At 54.0% G+C, this 21,499-nt stretch overlaps 1 protein-coding gene across 1 annotated transcript; it reads right to left on the bottom strand.

The window, feature by feature from the left end:
- Positions 1-1,202: 1,202 nt before the first annotated feature.
- Positions 1,203-16,329, bottom strand: CCDC12 (coiled-coil domain containing 12). The gene is made up of 9 exons (XM_026039670.1): positions 16,259-16,329; positions 12,988-13,172; positions 9,987-10,078; positions 9,407-9,468; positions 4,150-4,229; positions 2,719-2,780; positions 2,587-2,621; positions 2,088-2,164; positions 1,203-1,684 (listed from the first exon to the last, which is right to left on the bottom strand). The coding sequence occupies exons 1-9, from the start codon at positions 16,327-16,329 to the stop codon at positions 1,605-1,607; spliced, it is 744 nt and encodes a 247-aa protein (XP_025895455.1). The 3' UTR covers positions 1,203-1,604.
- Positions 16,330-21,499: the final 5,170 nt, after the last annotated feature.

The raw sequence follows: 21,499 nt of genomic DNA, 5'->3' as shown, positions 1-21,499 counted from the left end.
ATGAACACGCACCAAGGGGGACCAAGGCTCACCCGGCTGAGGGCGGCATCCACAGCGGTCCAGGCGCCGGGAATGAACGGGCTGTACGCTTGGATTCGTGCACGGAGATTTGGTGACATCTACAGGGCATTTTACCAAGAAGGGAGCCTTGCTGAGAACACGGTTGTGCTCCAGCCCTACGCAGCTCCTATCCGCGCTGCTTCACCCCTGCGGAGAAAAGGAGAGCTTCAGTCCTAGGAAATAAATAAGCCGGCCTTTTTTCCTTTCTCCTGCAAATCTAAGTGCTGCAAAAAGCACTGCAAAAATTTGCTGTTCCAGGGAGTTCAAGACTTAGGGCTCACCGTTTTGGTGGCCCCCATCAGCAGCACCTGCATCTCAGTCTGGATCCAGTGTTATGGAGCACCTAGAACCCTTTTTGGCCTCAATCCTTAAATTTTGGAGACCACCAGGAGCTGAGATAATTTTCCCCCCTGCAAGCCCTTTCCTCCCAGCAGCTCCTGTTGCACGAGGAAGAGGATGAGGCGCTCCAGGTAGAGCCCATCACGCAGGCAGGTCACAATGAGCAATATAAATGACCCTAAAACGTCCATTTGTTTGTGCCAGGTGATATCCGAAGTGTTTTCCCATTAGAAACAGAGCCCAGAGGGAGCCCAGGGCCATCCAGCAGCGAGTGGGATACACAGCAGAGATGTCCCCAGATGTGAAGGTCAAGTTCTGCAGAACCATCAGCAGAACCAGGTCCGCTCAGTGCAGGAGCTGGGTCAGGGACCTCTTCCTCTTTTCAACGGGCTTTTAACAAGCAGCAGGATGTGTGTGTTAACAAGAACTGCTATTTTTATTGCAGGTGGAATCTGCTCTAAGTACTGCTGTCAAGTCTGAACACAGCAGATGTTTTCCTCTGGGGACAAAAATGTTTTCCAACCAAATCCAGGAGGATTCGGGAGTCCACAGGGCCCCTGTTAGAGCAGTGTGGGCCTGGCCAAGCTACCCAACCTGCAAGATCTCAGAGCTCCCCCCAGCAAAGACAGGACACCCGGGGGTCAGGGACCAGTCGTAGCAGCCTGAAGTTCCCCCACCTCCAAACAGACAGAACAAGCAATGATTTCTACCCCATGGGACCATTTTATTATGAAAATAACTCTTACGACCAAACTTTGCCACTTATAAAACACGCCGCAGAGCCTGGAGGACCTGGAAACTGGTGGGACCAGAACAAACCACACATTAGCTGGGCCATGGGAGCCCACTTCCCGAGCGGAATGACAAGAGGTCCTGAGGGTCACTCCCAGCCCAGCTGCTCTGTACGTGGGACATCAGCATCTTCTTTGGCACCAGCCCTTTTGCTCGCAATTTCCTTGCTCGGTCTAGGCCAGTCTAGGTTCAAGCTAATGTGGGTGTGCGTCCTGCTCCCATCAGTAAGGTTGGTCCCAAGGAGGTGTCTGTGAAATGCTCTTCATGAGCCAGCCAGAGTGTCTGTCCCTCTCCTTCGGGCACATTAGGGCTCCCTGGGCTTCTGCCACAGGACAACACGTCCCAACGAGCCCGGAGTTTGGCGGTGCCGGCAAAGGGCGACCTGCAGAGCCCGAGGCTGCGTGTGGGGCTCCTCAGTCCGAGTCGCTTCCGTCCTGCTTCGCTGAGCCGACCGCCGACGCCAGCTCCTCTTCCTGGCCTTTCAACCTCTCTCCTGCAAGGGAGAAGGGAGCAGCTGCTTAGCAAGAGGTTATCCGTGCGGAGGAACCCGTAGGGTGAGGTGGAGGACCTGGAGTGCAGAGCATGAGCCACCCACCAGCAGCACCCCTGCTGAAAAGGGTCTGCTCCTACGGGGACAAACGCCATGTCCCCCCACTGCCCCGGCCACAGCAGGGACCTGCCACATCACACGACGAGGGAGCTCCCTCTCCGTGGATTCAGGGTCGGAGAGGCTCCCTTGCCCTTTTGGGATGGGAACCAGGCTCCAGGAGAAGGGCAGAACCAACCTCCGCCCATTCCCTCCCTTGCACAACGACGAGTTGCCCACGAGGACAGCGTGTAATCCCTCGGGAACAACCGGCAACCCTACAGGCCATTCCCGCGGCACCGTCACGCACGTATCAGCTCGGCGATGGCTCTCTGCGTCCTCTTCTCCAGCTTTTCCAGCTTCTTGGCTACATCCCGCTTTAAATCCCTGCGGAGGAGAACGATAAGGTCACAAATCCTCCTCCAGACAACGGTGGGAATGTGAGGGCCGAGTTGCACCTTCCATAGAGGGGCAGACCAACCCCTTCTCCCTCCTAGAAGGGCACGGAGCAGCGTGTGTCTAACACAGCCCAGCGGCTCTGCCATGGGGGCAGCTCATGGGCAAGCCAACGTGGTGAATGGAGCATCCCTGCTCACCGAGGCCACCACGGTGACAAGCGCCCCAAAGGAACCAGTGTCGCTCACCATAAGAAGGGGAAAGTGGAGAACAGCTCCTGGTCTTGCACCTCCCTCAATGGCAGGACTGGGCTTCCCATCTCGCACCCTCCCAGCCCAACCCTCACCCTTCAAGGAGATGGTTGCACAACCGCTCGTGCTTCCTTCTCAAGGAAGGTCCCTGTGGGCACTCACCAGTCCGGCTTCCTGGGAGCCAGGTTTGCCAGGTCCTAGGGAAGAGCAGGAGACACCCCGTGAGAGCCACAGGCAACGGGGACGCAGGCGGGGATGAAGTGCAGGGCGCCGAACGGCTCCCAGTGTACCTACCACCTCATCGATGATGGGCTCCGGCTTGGCGGCCTCCAGCTGCTCCTTCACCTTGTCTTCCACTAGATGGGGGAACAGGATCAGCGTCAGAGCGGGCTGCTGCAGCAGGACGCACGGACAAGGCAAGTAACCCCCTCCCCAGGGCTCTGGGATGGCTTCGGAAAAGCCTCTAGGGAAGACCCTGCCTTGGGAGCGCAACACGTGCGCACGGAGCAGCACCCACATCCCAGGGCCGGGCTCACGTCAGCTACGAATGACACAAACCCAACCACCAAGCAGCGTGCTGGGCTCACAGCCCCTTCTTTTAAGGTCCTAGAGGTGCCAGGCACATGGCAAAGCCGGGCTCTGCATTCCCTCCTGGGAAGCAGCCTGGCGTTTTCCTGAAGGAGCTGCCTTAGGAAAAGGAGGCAGCTCCTCACTCCGGAGCTCCCTGCTGCGGAGGCCTTGCCTCACGCACAGAAATCGCGACTGCAAGAGCCTAAACCGGCCCTGATCTGACCTAACCTGCTCTAGCACTTCAGGTGGAGATTTGGGATTGCAGCAACCCACAGGCACCAACTTAGCAGTCCCGGCTTTTCACCCCTCCATCGTGGTGCTGGAGGCTCCATACGGAGCAAAGTGTCCCGTGCAAATAGATGCTGAGAGAACGGGACGAGCTTGTGTTGCTCGAGACCCGGGAATTGCATCCAACGAGCAGGGCAGCTCCCGAGAGTCTGGCTTTTACTGCAAACGGCCAAAAAGGCTGTTCCCAATTCCCAGCCCCATGTGGGAGAAGAACAGGAGGAAGTTTAAAACCTTGGCAGAAGGATAAAGAAACTGCCCTGTCAGCATTCCCTCCTGCAGGCGCTTCGCCACCAGGCACAGGCAGCCTTTTTACAGGGCATTTTCAAGGGATCTATCCCAGGAGGACTTCGTATTTCCAGATGAAGGCAAAGCCTCCCCTGGGAGGCAGAGGTTTGGGGTTGGAAAAAGCAGTTTGAACGTCCTGGACTTGCATCTAAGGTTTGTTTAAAGGCAGTTCCAAGAGGAGAACCCAGAGCCCCACAGAATCACAGGATGGTTAAGGTTGGAAGGGACATCTAGAGATCATCTAGTGCAAACTTCCTGCTCCAGTGGGACACCTCCTCGAGCAGCCTCCAGCCCTGCTGCTCAGGCACACACCCCGTTGAGCAACGCAGGCTGTGCAAGGCCCACGGGTGAGGGCGGCCGATGAGGCAAGCGGGGCCTGCCCGGCTGCAAACCCAGCTGCAGAAGGAAAACCAGCAAAAAAAAGAGATGTGGGAGCTGCAGCAAAGCGAGGAGGAGGAGGCTGAAGAGCACGGCTGAGGTTGCACTGCAGCGGGCAGCAGCTCAGAGCTCTGATATCTTCCACACGTTCCTCGTTCTTGCTGTCCCAGCTCTACCGTGTCCAACCCTGCAGCTCCCACCCACCTGAGGCCGGCTTGGCCTGGGGCACCTTCCTCTTCTTCAGCTCCTCGTCCTCGGGCTCGTAGTTCCGCAGCCTGAGCTCCCTGGGAAGGAAGAGGAAGAGCACAAGGCGGTGAGAGGCAGCCGGGGCCAAAGCCCAGAGGGAGCAACCTACAGCTAGACCCACGCTCTGACCTTCATCCCAGCTCCCTTTTAGGTCCAGCTTAACCAAGACAGAAAGGGAGATGCTCCATTAGGAGAAGGCGGCCTCTGAGCTAGGATCACTACACCCCTTGGGACATTTCTTCGCAATAAGAGGTCACCTTTTGCCACAGGGACGGAGCACAGCAACAGGTTGGTGCCAACAGAAGTGCCACAAGCACGGCGGATTGGGGCCAAAAAGACCCCAGGACTTTGGGGGTGGATGGGGCAAAGTCCACGCGTCGGCTCAGCGTGAAAGAGGGCGAAGCTGCTCCCAGAGCTGCTTCTGGAAGGGCTCCAGGCAGGGGTGCGGCGCAAAGCAGCTCGCAGCGGAGCAAGAAATCAGGTTTTTCAGCACGCGGGCGGTGGGGCCGGCGGTGACGGGGACACCCACAAATTCCTGCCTCCGTGCCCTCCTCCCGGGAGCGCCGGGAAGCAGCCCCTCCCTGGGCGCCGGCACTCGCTGCCCCGCGCCAGGGCTCGCCCTGCTCCTGCTCCGTCCCTCGCTAATAATTCAGGCCTCGATTCAGCAAACACAGACCAGAGAAGTTCAGCTTCCAGCGGGGGCATTCCCCAAACCAGAGCCTTAAAGTCAAGGCGCCAGGACCCCATCCCGGCTCCCAGTACTCAGGCATCACAGGCTTTTTTTCTCTCTCCTTTCTTCTTTTCTTTTTTTTCTTTTTCTCTCTCATTTCTTTTTTTTTCTCTTTTTTCCTCTCTCATTTCTTTTTCTCTCTCTTTTTTCTTTCTTTTTTCTTTTTCTCTTATTTCTTCTTTTTTTTCTCTCTCCTTTCTTCTTTCTCCTCTCATTTCTTTTTTCCTTTTTCCTCTCCCATTTCTTTCTCTTTTTTCTCTCATTTTTTTTCTCTCCCATTTCTTTTTCTTTTTCCCTCTCCCATTTTTTTATTTTTCCTTTTTTTTCTTTTTTTCCCCCCCCATTCTTTCTCTTTTTTCCTCTCCCATTTCTTTTTCTCTTTCTTCTTTCTCTCATTTTTCCCCCCTCTTTTTTCTCTCTCCTTTCTTATTTTTTCCCTCTCTCATTTCTTCTTTTTTTCTCTTTTTCTCTCTCCTTTCTTTTTATTTTTTCTCTTTTTTTTCTTTTTTTCAATACAACGTCTATTTAGTGTTGGCAGCACATGACATTTACTATGAATTATTTCAGCCCCAAGCACAGATCCAGGTGACTCCAGCCCCTCTTCATCCCCTTCCATGACCCTATCCTCACTCACCAGGCCCCAAAGCTCCCCACGAGCAGGGTCCACAACCTGAATCTGCCTCCAAAGGGTCCCATTATTTTTCCAACATCTCCGGACTCATATGCACAAACTGGCCTTTATTCAGTGGCTTCACGAGTAGCCTCCGCGCTGCAGGATTTGCAGGGACAGAGAAGCAACCCACTGATCCTCCTGCTTGTTGGAGACATATCCATGAGATTGAAAACCTTCACGTGCATCCTGGCCGGAGCTGCTGCAGATGGCAACAGCAGTGGGACAAGAGCAGAAGCTCCCTGTGAAGCCGGTGCCGTGTGGGTCCCACCGCTGCTTTCACACCCTTATCAACCTCGCACACAAAACTGTGTTGGGAACGTGAGGGAAAAAGAACAAAACAAAAATTGCTCCTTTTAATTAATTGCTGGATGCGAGAGCAGCTCCCACGCGTGCCTCACGGAGCACAGAAGCCTCCCTGGGAGCAGCAGCAGTTGCCTTCATCCCTCCTCCTCTTCTCTCCAGGACTGCAAAGATGCCCAGAGATGCTCCCCCCACAGACCTCCAAGGAGTTAAAAATATATATATATAAGTATTTCTGCATCTATACTTGTTTCTTAAGTTTTACGTATATAAACATAACATATATATGTGTTTTTGTATCCATACGTGCATGCAAAAGCAGAATATGTGCACACAAAAACACATAGAGATATATCCGTGGAAGAAGACACGGCTCAGGCTCCCCGGGAGCGGGTTCAACAAAGTTCAGGTGCCAGCGGTTCCTCTCGCGCCGCGTTCCAGAGAGACAGCCCGGAGGCCTTGGCGGGCGAGGAACTCTCGCCGTTCCCACAACAACGGGAGCGAGGGCGGCTGTCGGCAACAGGCGCCGCGGAGGAGGCGCCGCTCGGAGCGCGGCTCCCCCGGGAGGGCAGGGAGGGCCTTTTCCAGATGATGGTCTTGCCAGGAGGAACAGGCTCCAAGGTAGCTCCGAGCTCCCTCATCCCACGTTTATACAGCAAGGATGGTTGGTACCACCTTGCTGGGACCACCTCATCCTCATCTTCATCCTCTCCAGGGACACACGAGCCCCGCCAGGAGCTCCTGAGAGACCAGCAAGGAGCAACCGGCTCCTCACGTTGGGGAGATGGTCAAGGACAGCTCGGATCTGCTTGTGCTCGCAAACCTGGAGCATCTGGTTAGGGATGGCAGGGACAAGAGCAGGACAGTTGGAAATGTCCTGCAGGGCACGTGCAGAACGGGAAAAGAACGGTGCAAAACAAAGCGCCCAAGACCACGTCCAAGCTTGCTTCTGCCTCGCTCCTCCAGCCTCGAGGGCTTTAGGGACAGACACCGTGTTCCGATCAACGACCGACACTCCAAGTCTCCAGGTGAAGCATCAGCCTGCTGAGGTCCCTTCCAAAGCCCTGGAGAAGAAACGCCATCTGGTTGGAGGATTTAGTGCCCTTCAAGCTTCTCAAGCTGCTGCCGAGCCCCTCTTTGACGGGGCTTTGCTTTTTGTGACAGCCGCTTCGGCTTGCTGGGAACCAAATGTCCTGGACAACGATTTCCACATTGCCCTTGATAAGATAAACCCGTGCGAGGGCTTCATTTCGTCTCTCCGCCTCTCCAAAATCCGCTCACTCCTGGGTGGTCCCGGGAAGCTGTGCTCAAACATGGAAAACGTTACTGTGAAAGGAGACACCAGGGAGGTCCCAAGTCCTGTGAGAAGCAGTGGAGCGGTGGCCTCTTCCCTGCTCCAGGATGTGTCCCATGAAGGCAGCGGGAGCATCGAGAAGGGCTGGAGAACCAGGGACCACAGAGCAGGAGACTTCAGCACCAACGCACGTGGGCTCCTGAGGTTTCCCCCAGTTTTGGTCATTGGGAGGGGGCAGCGCTCGCCCCCGTGCTCCCAAATTCCTCGCTCGGGTTGGAAGGAGAGCAACAAGCGGAGACGCGGAGCCGTTGAGGACATCCCAGCATCCCGCTGCTCCAAGTGCATTGGGGAATGCCGAAGAGCAAGCACGGCCACCTGCTTTCTCCTGAAGGTCTCTCCAAGGAAGGCAGGGAGCAGCTTCTTGATGTCCCCTGCAAGAGGGTGACGGGTGCCCTGAGGTCTCCCAACCCCTCCGAGGTCGCTCCAGCTTCCTCCTTTACGCCCCATCCTCTCCGTTCGCGCCGTAAAGCGGCTCTGATGATTCCTGGACTTGGAGCTGCCTCTAGGTGACCTCAGAGCTGGAGCAAGCACGATTCCTCTGCGCCTCCAGGCCCAGCACCAAGCCCTGCTGTCTCCTCAGCCTACCCAGGGCAGGTTGGGGATCCCAGGGCACCGGCCAAGGCAGCAAGAGCTCCTGCTAGGCAGGAACCAGGAGACTCCAGACCCTGTGGAGAGCTGGGGATCTCCCTGGCTTTCCTGGGGACACATGGGATGAAGGTGCTAATGATAAAAATCATCATTACACAGCGCACCAACCTCCTCCCGTGGAACGCTGATGTCCCCCATGTCACAGCATGTCTTTAATTCCCGGGAGCAAAGGAAGCACGGCTGCACAACGGCTCTCCCTGCTCCCGGCGTGGCTCTTCCACCGGAGCAAATCCAGCAGCAGGGAAAAGGCCAAAGCTCCAGCGTTTCCCCTCCCCTCCCGTGGCTCTGTATTTACATTCAGGGCATTCCTGGCGAGCTTAGCGCGCGCAGAGCCCGACTTCAAAGCCCGACGTCGCCGCCGCGGCCAGAGGTGCCCGGGGCTGCAAATCCCCGGAGGCGACGGCCGCTCTTCCCGAGCGGAGCGGGGCGGAAGGGCCGAAGTCCATCCCCACCCTGCCGGCCGCGGCTCGCCAAGGAGCCGGCGCGGGAGGGAGTTCCTGGTTAAGCCGGGCTTAAAAACAAATAAAGGGAGAAGCACCACGAGTGCCAAGCAGTTAAAATCCTTGGAGGGGGTGGATTTGAGAGCCCCGGAGCTGAAATTGCTGTCAGGCCGTGGTGGTTTTTTCCCCGGAAGGCCCCGTCAGCACTTGGTGCCGCGCAGCACGAGCGAGATAAAAAGCCAGGAGCAAAAAGGGGCCGGGAGGCGAGTGGCGCAAACAGGAAGCCGCCAAAACCAGAGCGAGTTATAAAAGCGGCGCCCGCGGAGCTGCTGCTCGGTGTGAAACGCAGGCCCGGCAGCTCCAGGGCAAAGTCCGGAGAATCCAGGACGAAACCCAGTATTTCCAGGGCATCCCAGGGCGCGTTAAACCCCGCGTCTGATTTCAGCTGCAGGGGAAGGATGCTGGAGAGGCAGCGGGCGGCAAAGCGGCGCCGCAGGGCGCCGGAGCCGCCGGGTTTGCGGCTCGCCGGGCTCGGGTGGCAGCGGGCGCCCGTTGTTCATTATTCATGGTGCCCAAGACGCGGCTCGCGCGGCGCCTTCGGCCCCGACCTCATCCCGGCGATAGGACAACTCGGAGCCGCCGCTACCGTTGTCCGGAACCACTTGTGGGCTAAATCGGGCAGCTCGGGGGCACACGGGCAGCTCGTGCCAGGAGAAATCCCCCAGCAGGAGCAGAACTGAGACATCCAGGGTGGCCAGGGGGTTATTCCACCCACGGTGGCAGTGCCAAGGACACAGGTCTCCTATGGAGGAGGTCACTCCCAGTAGGAGATCACGTCCTGCAATTCCAGAGGGAGCTCCATCCCTCCATCCTTTCCGACTTGGCACTTACCAGTCGGCTGGTGGCAGCCCCAGCTGCACGTTTCAAGTCACTGACACCAAGAGATTAAATTCCCACACACGCAAGCTGATGCACGTTAGGATCCCAGGAAAGATCTTAATTAGCAAGCGAGAGACCGGCACTGGAATAATACATCCGCGGGGGATAAGGGGGAATAAATAAATAATTACTTGTGCCTGACAGGCTCCTCTTCCTCATCTTCTTTGAGCTGCTTCTTCTCATCGTCCTTATTCTGGAAGAGAGAAAAACGGACCTGTGAGGCCTGGGCCTTTCTGGAAATCACCAGGAGCAAATAAAAGCCCTGAGCGGGGCTCTGGGACGGACACACATCCCCACAGTGCTCGGGATCCCCTTTAACCGCCACTTTTCAACGCAGCCCCTTGTCCCTTTTCTCCTCGGAGGTGACGGTGTCGCTGAACCGGAGCGGGGAACGGAGCAAAACGAGACGTGGTCGGCAGCCACGGGCACCTCCACCACGTCCCACATGCAGGGCAGCAATCCCAGCCCAAACCCTGCGCTCCAGGGGACAGAAGGGGCAGATACTGTTATTTTGGCCAAAGGGACCTATAAAGGAAACGCATTTTTGAGCTCGTTAAACCTCCTTGCAAAAGCCCCAGGTGGCACTCGGCACCAAACACATCCGTGCTCGTTTCCCCACACAAACAGGAGCGAGGTGCCAAAAACTATTTGCCAGCAAATCCTATTTCCAGCCCCTGAAAGGATGGGGAAGGTTTCCCAGGGGAGCAGCACCTTTCTCGAGGACCCAACTTTAACCCGGGTTGTAAAACGGTGTTTAAGAAGTAGGTGACGTGCGAGCGGCGTCGAGGCAGGAAGCAGCTCGGCTGCGGTTCAGGCGCGTCCTGCTCTTTGCTCCTGCTAGAATTTAATCTGGGGCGGCTACAGGCAGGTTCTCAAAGGCTAAGAAAAAGAGCACAGGGTAAGAAATAGCCGCGTTCGCCTGTGGCTGCTCCTCCCGTGACAGCACTGTATTTTCTGCATTGCTCCAATTCTTCTTTTCCTCGCAACGTGAAATAATTTGCTATGAGAAGCCTAGCACTCTCCCACAGGTTGAGCCCTCAAGTGCCCCTCTGCCAGGCAGGTTCTGCAGTTCCATGCCCGTTAGCGCCTAAATCTTTTCTGAAGCCCTGGTGACATTGCTAGGAGGAGGAAGAAATAAATACATCCATTCAAATGCATTAACATCAATGTGGTGCAAAAAGCCCCACAATATTTTCAAGCCAACGTTTCTTCTCTGCTGCAGCTCTCCTGGAAACATCCTCCTGGATGCCCACATCACCCTTGGGTAACAGCGGGATGGGTCCCAGAGCCTGCTTTGGGATATCGGAAAGAGCAGGAAACGGTCCCTTCAGCAGCAAGAAAGGGAGGATTCAGGGTAATAAGGATGCAAAACGAAACGTTTGAAGTCAGGTTCCCATGCACAGGGAGAGAAATTAATGCAGGCTCCCCGTCTGCAGCAGGGTCATGAACACGATTTCGGTTTCAGCGGCGGCTCAAACCGGAGCAAGTCCCAGGGCAGGGGCGGCACGTGCCGAAGGGGCCCCAAACCCCAGCGGCGGCCCCGGCTCTGCCCGGCAGCCGTTTGTCACCAATCCCCCCTCAGAAAACAACCCGCGAAGGGGCACGGGGGCGGATTCCGAAGGCGCGGGGCCGGAGCGCTGCTCCGCTTCCGTTTGCGGCAGGAGAGCTCTGCAGCTCCCCCTCCTCCTCCTTCCTGCGCCGGGACGCGCGCGAGGGCAGAAGATAAGAGCGGCTTGCGCTAGAGCTGTGGGGAGGGAGCCGTCCTCACTTGCTCAATAACAAACCCGAGGCTCCGAAGCTGGGTGGTTTTTGCACCCGAGGGCGTCACAGGACGGCCGCGAGGCTCTGGAGAACATCCCTCCCCGTGGTGGACCTCATGACCGTCATCATTTAGCAACACAGAGAGGGTCTCTCAAACGCTCGGCTTATCTCAGGGCTTCGTGTTTCACCCCAGCCTCATCTCTCTGCTCTTTCCAACCACCTGCCCACGCTGGACTCCTCCAGTCACTCAATAACTCACTCGTGGTTCCACCGAGCACCTCGCAACAGCAACGGCCTTGGGGTTCCCTGCTTCACTCGGCCTTCTCGACTCGAGATCTGCCCCTCGTCATCCTCGCCAGACAGCGCTGCGCGAGGGCCCTGTCGCAAGGTGCATTTCGACACCCGGGGAAGGGAGCACCCCTGCCCGACACGCCGCTTGGCCCTGCTCCCGGGTCACCCGCCGAGCGTTTGGGTTCCCATCACATTCCAGCAGTCCGAACGCAACTCTTCCCGCTTTTCGGTTCAGCTTCCTCTTCTCACATCTGAAAAAGCACAGGTCTAATGCCACAGGAGGAGCCCAAAATAGCCCTTTTGCTATTCTGCTCTGGTGTTAGTGATTCCTCTTTTCGGGGCCCCCGTGGCGAGGTGGTTACTGCTGGCTGTAACTCATACGATCGGAGACGCCCAGCTCTAGCCTACAAGACCGTTGGCCAACAACCAGCACACAAAGTTGTTCCCGTCCCTCCGTCTCCTGGAAGCAGATGGCCTAAAGATAAGTTGTCGACGTGGAAAAGCTCCTAGGCTCCTGCTGCTTCATTCTCAGACATCTCAGCTGGCAAAGAGGTCGGAGATGAGAAGAGCCTCAACTGCAGCCCGTTCGAGGCACGCGTCCAAGAAGATTTGCATCCCATTGTTCACGGAAGGGCGTCAGCCTGCAACACCTGCACGGCCCTCAGCAAGCTTGGGAGAGGAGCAGGCAAAAGCCTACGTCCTTGGCCAGGTCTATTCCATGAGCTACACGTCACCCACAAGGTTGCACAACGCGGGCCACAAGCCAAGTTATTTGGTTAGCAGCGCTGCCCTGGGTTGAGTTTCTCCTAGGCAGCATCCAGTAGAGAATACACGCATCCATGCATCATTCAGTCAAGGTGGACAACACAGCTAAGCCCTAACATGCAGCAGGATGGTAGGGAAGAGGGAGGCTGCTGGAGCACCACAAGGTAGAGGAGCAGGCCCAGGTACACAAGTAGCAGCTCTGGTGCATACAGATAACACACTAAAAACGTTCTCCCGGGATTCCCATTCCTTATCCTGACTTCTCTTCCTGCTGGGATCCTGCCCAGGTTGTCACTTTGCATTGCAGCCTAAGCCTGAAAGCCAAAAGGGTCGTTCCGACCCTCTAGTCTGACTTAATGGAAGCACCGGAGATCTGGGAAGTCTCTCCCAGCTCTCCCTACATGGGGTCCATCCACATCAGAGTGGAGCATCATCTCCAAGAAAAGCCAAAGGAGACAATCTGGTCCTTACAGCAGCAGATGGAGGATCCAATGTGCTAAGAGCTTGGCTTGAAACCCACACAATGACAAGGTTTTCTTCCAGCTGCTGGCTCCTGTCATCGTCTGCTATTAAAGAGTGCGTCTGTAGTTGACCAAGACGAGAGCACTGATGGCACAGAGGGAAAATCCACCGGGATGAACTGCCACAATCAGGCGCTGAGGGTTGCTCTCCCTATCCCGCACGCCCGGGGCATCATTTTTGAAGATGCCTTAAAACAAGGATGTTGGAAGAGCAACAAGGATGCTGGAAGAGGGGCTCACCCGGCCATGGGAGGTGGGGAAAAGCCACATCCACCTCATCCTGGGCTCAAATCCAGGGCTCAGCAATGGTCTCATCTCACCTCGTGCCTCCAAAGGGCTCCGTGACCCCGCGCTGCCTCCGGGCTCTGAGTCACCTGGCCACAAGGAAGCGGAAAGTTCACCCACACGTCTCCCAGTGACGGATGGAAACACCGGGTGACAGGTCTCCATGGAGACCTCTGGGCTCTCGGGCACCTTGTCAAGCCCTTCACCTGCTCTCTTGGTGGCAACCACAGCGCTCTCATCTTTAGCCAGGGCGTTGTGCAATAAGAAGCCGTCTCTAAAGGAAATTCAGGTGCCAAGAGTTACTTGGCCACCCTTTTCTTGCTCTTAAGGTAACAAATTGCAAATCAATGTTTTAAGTGTTTTATGCAACATCAACTGACAGCCCAGCTGGCTTCACTCAAGTCACTCCTACCTTTAACAGGGGCATTTAACTCACACCCTTCCAGCCCCTTGGAACTGATGCAGTAATCAGCAAAGATCAAATCAAAACGCAGCGGGCGAACAGCCTCTTCAACTGATTATTTTAGGATTCTGGGGTGCAAATTACCTACAAATGCTGATTGTAAGTGGTTGCGCTCCATGTTTAATATCCTCTCATCGCTGGAAAGTAGCTTGTCATCCCACTTCTTTCCAAACATGCCTGAAGAATCGAATAGTCTTTGTTGCTCTTTTCCTCTCCATCACCTTCTGAAGATTCCTGTCTGAAGAACCGTCTGCTCTCTGAGCAGAACTGGCCTCTACCCAAAGCAGCAATCACCAAATTGAGATGTTTTGACCACCTACATCCTCCACGGCAATGCTGCAACTTGGAATCCCCTCGGGATTAAACGCAACCGAGCAACCCATCATGAATCCCAAAAAGCCAACAAAACAACCCGAGTCTCCTCTTCCCGGGAATTAATACCAACCTATTGTCCTGGGGCAATTGTTGGAATATTAATGATCCCCTTATCTTTCATTAAGGCTTCGAGGATGGCCGTGCTAGCAGATAATTGCTTCGTTGGCCAAATAAGTGTCTCCTACTGAGGAAGCAGAAAGAAACAGATGCTCCAAAGCTCCATCCTGGGCCTTTTTCCTTACTGCTTTGCAGAGATTCACATCCAGATGTCCTTGAAGCTTGGCAAGGAGCAAGACGTGCAAGCCTTGCTCCCATCTCACCACTTTTGGGGATGTTCTTGGCAGTCCCAAGAAGGCCAAGAAAACTACAGGCCGTGAAATATCTCTTTACGGCTTTGAGTAACTGCAGGTTTCTTCTGGCAATAATAAAACAGGTCTTAAAAGCAGCCCCAGACTTAATCCTATTACAAGAAGCCAAAAAATGAAGAAGGAGTTGTAAAATTTTACAGCAAGAAGCTCTGAACTTAAAAACACCACTAAAGATGAACTCGAGATCCACCAGTATTTCCCAGTTTCCAAAATTTGGGAGCCATTTGCTCCACGCAACCCTTGCAGCAGTTGTACAAAACCCGGATTTTTGAGAGCCGGAGCTGCTGTGTCCCTGCTCCCTTTTCCCTTATTGAAGCCATAATCCCGGTTCAGTCGCCGCTGGTTGCCATGGAAATGGTTAAATCGGAGATTGAACGGGGCGACTTCACGGGGAAAAGCAACCCAATAAGGAGCAAACCAGCCTCCAAACATGAAACCCCCTTGTTTTGGAGTCGAGCCTCCAAAAACCCCTTTACACCTGCAAAATGGCAGCTCTTTTTCATGCTTTTCTAACTGTGTTGTTTCTAAGCGAGCACAAGGATTTCTTGCCTTCAGATAACCCCAAATAACTCCAAAATAGAGGTGTTTGCCATTTTTAAATCCACCTGTCCTTGCAGTTTTGGGGAGCTGGGTGAGTGCATTGCCAGCACAGCAGGTAAATAGCAAAGACTGGTGCACGTGCTCAGCAAAAACCCCAACTTTTTAAGGCAGAAACTACAGTGAAAACAGGCAAGTTTCAATTAGATGCTGAAAGTCCGAGGGGAGGAAACGGATACTTCTGGGCAGGAAGAAGGCGACACTGCAAAGCCCAAGCACTATTTTGGGTCCTGGAGTGCTACAAGAGCCACAAATAGACTTCTCCCACCCAATCCAGGAGAAACTTCACTTCTCCCTTCCAAGCAGGGGACTATCAAAGCAGAAATCAGCTCAAAAGCGAGCAGAAGGTTTTAACTGCTCACTGCTTCCTTCTTAAATCAGAATAATTCCTTCCTCCTGTGCAGGAGAGGGACAAATCCCCCAAACCCAAGCCAAGAAGCCACCAGCGGAGCGGGACAATATTCGCCACCTTGGGAAGTGTTTTCCTGGAGGGTCCACGTTGGCTCGGGTGGGTTTGAGGAGCAGCTAAGTGGGTTAATCTGTCACCTCGGCAGCTCGGGGACAAAAGCAGAAACAAAACGCAGGGCCTCCTCACGGGGCCGGTTTCACTTCTCACGGGGGCGGGAACGGGAGCAGCTCCAAGCAGCCGCCTTGCGCTCAGGCACAAAGACCTTGCTGAAAGGTGAAGCGCTCACCCAAGCCAACAGCCTGCACGCACGGGGCTTCTCCAGCGCTGCATTTATTTAAAAAAATAAAGAAAAAAAGAAAGAAAAACATGCAGGTTAGATAAACTACGCGGGGCGGGTTTCGCAAGCGAAGCGCCCGCGCTAATTAAGCGGTGCCGCTCGGGTGCGAGACGGCCCCGACGCTGCATTTTTCAGAGCTGACGCTTAACCTATTTTTTCTGCCGTCTCTTTTTTCCCCTCTCTTCATGAATTACACAAAAAAAAAAGGAAAGCAACGCCGGGCAGCAACGCGAGCGCAGCTCCCTGCCCAGGGAGTTTCCTTCTCTTTGGCATTTGACTCTGGCGGGCAGAAGGATCTCGGGAAAGTCGCAGGCTGGGAGAGACCCCCGGGCCCTTCTCCTTTTCCTCGTGATCCAGACAACCTGGGAAGCTACCGGAGAGAGGGATGTGAAAGGAAACAGCTCGGTGACTACCAGCAGCCGTGGAGCCAAATGCTCATGTTATCTCAGCAGTGAGTTTCATTCCCTGCCCATGAACTTAAGGGATTGGAAAGCTCCAAGAGGGACATCCAGGTGGTGAAGGGAATAGAGCCCTGGAAAGCAGCTCCTCTCTGAACATCCATCCTTGTCCAGAGAGGGATATCCAGCCTCAAGAAGAAGGCGCCACGGCACTGAGAGGTCACAGGGCACCTGTTGCCCCTGTGGGACTCGGATGAAAATTCAGCTGTTGGGGGAAAAAACAAACATTTTCACACCAGCTTCAGCGCATGACGGTTCAGTCCATCTCCGTGTAGCTGCACAAGACCCAAGATCTGCTCCTGGCTCTGCGACATCAAATCCAGACCTATTTAAGGGCCAAATATGACACTCACTTCTGCAAAAACTGTCTCTCCAGCTGGGCCAAGCGGCACTGCCCGGCCACGCTTTGTGCCTGCAGCCCCATCCCTATGGAAAACTGGGATCTCCTTCCTGCAAACCGCAACCTACCTCCTTATCTCCCGAGCACAACCGCGCTGTCCGCAGGCCTCGCGCTCGGGCACCACATCAAAACCTTATCGCTTTCTTAATAAACCCCCATAAAGCAAGGCCTGAGCGGGTATTTTCTCCTCACCGTGATAACTTTCCTACGTTCTTGTCACCACAGCAACTGTTTGCTCGGGCCCTTCGCAGGGCGCTTGCAGGAACGCGCTTTGCTGCGAGGAAAGAGGAGAAACAACCGGAGGGAAACAGGTACCCGAGGAGGAGAAAGAGCGAACGGGACTGAGCAAGGGAGGAGGGCAGCACCATGGTCATCCTCCTCCCCGGGGAGGGCGGACCAAAAACTCCACATTAGAAGGGAACCAAAGCTAGGATTTGGGCCAAAGCCCCGTTTCCAGGTCGGTGGAGAAAGCCAGGGATGCACCAGGGCAGGTGGAAACCCTTCCTCCCTGCTCCAAGGGCTCAAGATGATCCGGTCCTCTCCCAAATCTCCCACGTTTTCCCTTTCCGACTGCCACTTCTGCAGTGGAAAACAGCCCTGCGGTTATTACATTCCTCAGGTTATTGCATGAGACGTCCAGCCATAAATATACATGGAATATCCCTGTGCTACGAGGTCTATTTATCATTGCAAACGCTAAATGCCGCTTTCAGAGCAAGGAGCCTTTTCTCCGCACGAGCGCTGCAAGCGAGGAGACCGGGGCTACCAGAGAGCAAGCAGGAATCCACACTCGGCAGCCCCGGCTCAAAAGCCCCACGTGCATTTGCACAACACACAAAATAACCCCAAGACGTGCGTGTCCATAGGAAGGGAAACCAGTTTAGAGGGCACTTTGGCCAGTTTGCTGCTTCCTCGGGGGATTTTCACGCAGCAAAGAGGCCGTCGCGCCAGGGCCTCGCCTGGGGGAGAGGAGCCCCCACGTCTCCCACGCGCCTTCCCCTGCTTCCCACATCAGCGGCGCCAGGTCTGTTTCCTTCCCCAGCAGGAAACCAACCCCTAGAAATCAAGTGTTTTTGGAAAACGCTCTATAAACCGTTTGCTTCTGACAGAAAAAGGGAGCAAGCAGAAACACAGCATCGGTTTTCAACATCTTCTCGCTGCTTCTAGCGCTTCCCCAAGCACAAAACTCTCCAAACAGCCCCAAACCACCCGGATTTTTAGCAGCACAACCTAAGCTTTAAGGCCAGACCATTTTCTCCACGGAGCCAGGGGCGTTCCTGCTGTTTCCTTACGCCTTTGTTTCCCACCAAGGCACGGGAATAACGTGGAGCCGCAACACGGCGCGCTCGCGGGCACCAAGCCACGGGCGTCCCGAGAGACCCGGGAGCAGCAGCAGATCTAAAGGCAGAAATAAATAACGTATCTTTGGATACGCGAGCTCACGGGAGCGTGTCTGAGGCTGCCATCTACGTCGCTTCCCTGTTTCCAAGCTCCTTCTTCCAGCTGAAATCCGTTTAATACGTTACCCTTGAAACGTCCGCGCTTCACGAGCCGAACGGGAGGGCGATTTGCATTTGCTGTGTGTAGGGAACTGACGGGAATTAGGAAAACAATGTCAAACCCGAGTTAAAAATAAATTTTTTAAAAAAAATGCTACTAGAAGTTACCAAACCTGAATAAATAAAAAGCTCTTCAAGCTTCAAATCCTGAATGTGAAAGGTAGTCAAACACTTGCATGGAAAGAGAAGTTCCAGGCCAAGCTTAATCTCTGGTATTTTTCAACATCTTGACTTTAAACACGAGGTACTAAGTCGAAGAGCTCAGGACTCTGCTGATGTCGCCTTCCCAGCGGCAACTGCCTGATATTTCCTTCGAGAAGGGATGCAAAGGAAATTCCTGCAGGGATTCCCACCTCTCCTTGCACCGGGATGAAGCTGGTCAATGCGGCCAGCAGCTAGGGAGGAGAGGAGGAGCAGACACGCAGCCACACAGGTTTTATTTTCAATAGAAAAGGAAAAAAGATACAAAGATACGTACATATTTTTAACAAAAATTCCTCCCCAGAGCAAACTGTTTATATTTATGACACAATTGCTCTATCAGGATACCTAAACCAGATAAAAGGCCTGAATTCTGCCCCCAATCTTTGACGAGCACCGTTTTCCCTATAACGGACAAGCCAGAAATCTGGTTATCTTCCAAGAAAATATTTCTATATTTTTAACGGACGCAAGCTCCAAATTATTCAGTGCTTCCAGATGTATCCCAGGACCTGTTTGTAAAGCAAATAGGGGAAGAGCCACCAGGATGTGGCCATTTCAAGGCACTTGAAGCCTGGAAATGGTCACGCTGCAGCCGAGCGAGGCGTCTGTCCCGCTCCAAAACAGACACAAACACATCGGAAAAACTGCCTTCAAGGGCACGCGGGACACCAGCCTCTATCAACACACGTAACGATGGTTAATTATCAACTTGCTCGTCAGAAGGCTGTCGTTATGGGAACCTCGCATGCAGGCAGCTCGGACTAGGATCTCCGGAGGTCCCTTCCAACCCCAACCCCTCTGGGATCCTCTGCATTTCCCGTGCAATGAGGTTTTACCTTCAGAGCACTCCCAATCCCTCTTCCTAGGAATTTCTGAAGGTTTCTAGGTATCGGGCGACTGATTTTCTTCCACATTCGCCTTCTGCTGTTACAGATGGATCTTTTGGGGTACAAACCCAAGGACAAAGGAGGTTTTTGGGGGCAAGATCACGCAGAAACTAAAAGGGAAGGTTTTGCTGCCCTTCGCCAGCTGAGTCCATACGGATAAGGCAGTAAAAATGGTTTCAAATGATAACCTATCATTCAGGGAAGAATCCCAGTGGCTAAAAGCACTGACTGGTACCCCAGGGCTCTCTGAACACGTTTAAAAACAGGAGTTTTAGACGAGTTTTCCCTCTCAGAGGGGATAATGGCGCAGAAGGACAAACCACACGCACGGCTGAGAAGGGACAGGGACGAAGCTGCAGTCCGGGCAAGCGGGTGTTTAATTTTGCAGGCACAAATTAACTTTGCCCACAGGTTTTGCAGCAACCTGGAGCCCCGGGGACGCTCAGCAGCAGCTGCAGGACATTTTGCATCGATTGTTCCTGTCGTTATTTCTTTTTAAAGAAAAGAACAGTTGCAAACTGAAGATCCCGGTTAGACAACTCAAAAATGTGCTTTTTGTCAGAAGGGGAAGCAATCTTCAACGTGCCAACAAGTTGGGGCGGGGTTTGCAATAAAACGAGCTTGATTACTTGCTGCTGAAGGGGAATTTTATTTGAATTTGGGGGGAAAACAGCCTCTCTGACACAACAGCCTTGAAACTGGGAGCTTTGCTGGTGGCAGGGCTGTAGATTTAACCCAGCGTTGGCTCCCACGGGGTTTTCAACACGTCTGTATAAGCAAGTGTTGGCTGACGTCTCTCAGATGTAAATCATTCCTGGAGCGGAAGCCATCACACAGTTTTGGGTGAAAAAAAGGTCTGTCTGGGACTGCTGCTCCAGAGACACCTTGGGATGGTGCAGGAGGTCGCTCCGAGATAAAATAAGATCAGATAAAATAAATCAGATCAGTAACTAGTGCTTTTAGTTGCACAGTCACGACAAGTGAAGGAAGGAGCAAAGCACCGGGCACGAGGGGTAGTTTATTTATAGAGAGAATTGCAAAACACAGACGAGCTTCGACAGCCAAAACAGGCTCACGAACCAACGCGAGAATATAGAAAAAGACAAAAAACACTCAGGAAACACTGTGCTCTAAAAGCCCACGGCTCCCCCACATTTTTAGACCAATACAGACTTTATAAACCACAAATTCAACCTGGAAGGCAGGCCAAGAGAGCTGTGAAATCGCACACAAGCACAGCACAATTATTTCGGGTTTCTTGCAGTTTTATCTCCACAAGAGAGCATCCAAATTTCAAAGGGGGGGTTAAGAAATGAATGTAGATGAGCAAGATTTTGAAGCACTAAAACACACAAGCTAAGGACGCTTGATTCCATGACAAACCACACAGTTTTTTTCTGTTCTCTTTAGTTCACGCTTACTAGAAATACATTTAAAAAAAGACTAAATTGAGAACTGATTCAGGTTACATGATACAGATGCTTAAATTCCTCTAGTTTACTGCATTTTCCTTTTAGCACCAATAAAAAACTAGTTTTTCCTCCATCCAAGCTCATCACTCACAATTGCAATAAAAATCACCAGGCAAAACAGCCAAGTTTCCTGGATGAAGACTGACCCTATCAAAGCTTTTTGGAAAACAAATCCTTAAGCTTTTTAGCTCCGACACAGAATCTACCCTAAAATCCCAGCTCCAACCACCCTGCGGAAAAGCTTCTTGCCGCAAGGAACGTTTTGAAATGACCCTTGGATTTCACTCTGGGGGACAGGGGGAAGCAAATGGATTTGAGGATGGTGCTTGGAATTTCGTCTGGATCGGTCCCTGCATGGGGGGGAGCAGAGCAGGGGCTCGGATGGAGCTTTGGGATCCCTCTCCCGGCTACTTACGGGAATCCTTCTCCAAGCTCCCACACGTTTCCCTGCTCTTACTGGCTGATCTAGATATTCCCTGTTGAAATAACCCCCAAATCCAGGGCTGCAGCAACAAGTACGATGCAAAGCCCGCCTTTATGCAGCTCCCCTTGAGCCCGGCCGGGGTCGGGCAACGGAACCTCCGCTTCAGCCTCCTAACGAGGCCCTAAAGTCCGCATTAAACAGGGGCTGAACCGAGATGACAACGGGACGGCACAAAAACACCGGAGAGGAGCAAGGGGGAGTCTGAGGGGGGCATGGGGGACCCCGAGACGAGTCCCAGGGAGATACCCAGGGCAAGCGGCCCCCAGAGCCCTCTGCTCCAGCAGCCCCCGGCCCTCCCGCGGGGTGCGGAGCTGGGAACCATCCCGACCCCCCGGAATTCCCAGTTCCTCAGGCTCAGCTGCCTCCCCACCCCCCAAGGCTCCTCAGCTCCTCTCCCAGGATATCCCCTCACCAAGGGGGGGCTGCTCTTTGCATCACACCCCCCTGCCCACCCTGGGGGTCCCCTCCCTGCCCCCGATCCTCCTGCTTTTTTGCAAACAGCCCAAAAACAGCTCCCCACCCCCAACTGCCCCCCCACAGCCCCCCCAGAGCCTGTGGGCCTGGAGCCCCCCCTTTTCCACCCCCCCC

The sequence above is a fragment of the Nothoprocta perdicaria genome, unplaced genomic scaffold (assembly GCF_003342845.1).
Source record: "Nothoprocta perdicaria isolate Ctin4 unplaced genomic scaffold, notPer1 scaffold_237, whole genome shotgun sequence".
NCBI lineage: Eukaryota > Metazoa > Chordata > Aves > Tinamiformes > Tinamidae > Nothoprocta > Nothoprocta perdicaria.
The sequence above is the reverse complement of the archived record's forward strand: the minus strand, read 5'-3'. Positions and strand labels throughout refer to the sequence as shown.

Coding starts and splice junctions, on each gene's coding strand:
- CCDC12 (XM_026039670.1), bottom strand. CDS start 16,329: ATGGGGCTGCAGGCACAAAGCGTGGCCGGGCAGTGCCGCTTGGCCCAG. Junction 13,173..16,258: donor GAGAGACAGTTTTTGCAGAA/GTGAGTGTCATA, acceptor AATTTCCTTTAG/AGACGGCTTCTTATTGCACA. Junction 9,469..9,986: donor AAGTTGGGTCCTCGAGAAAG/GTGCTGCTCCCC, acceptor TCTCTCTTCCAG/AATAAGGACGATGAGAAGAA.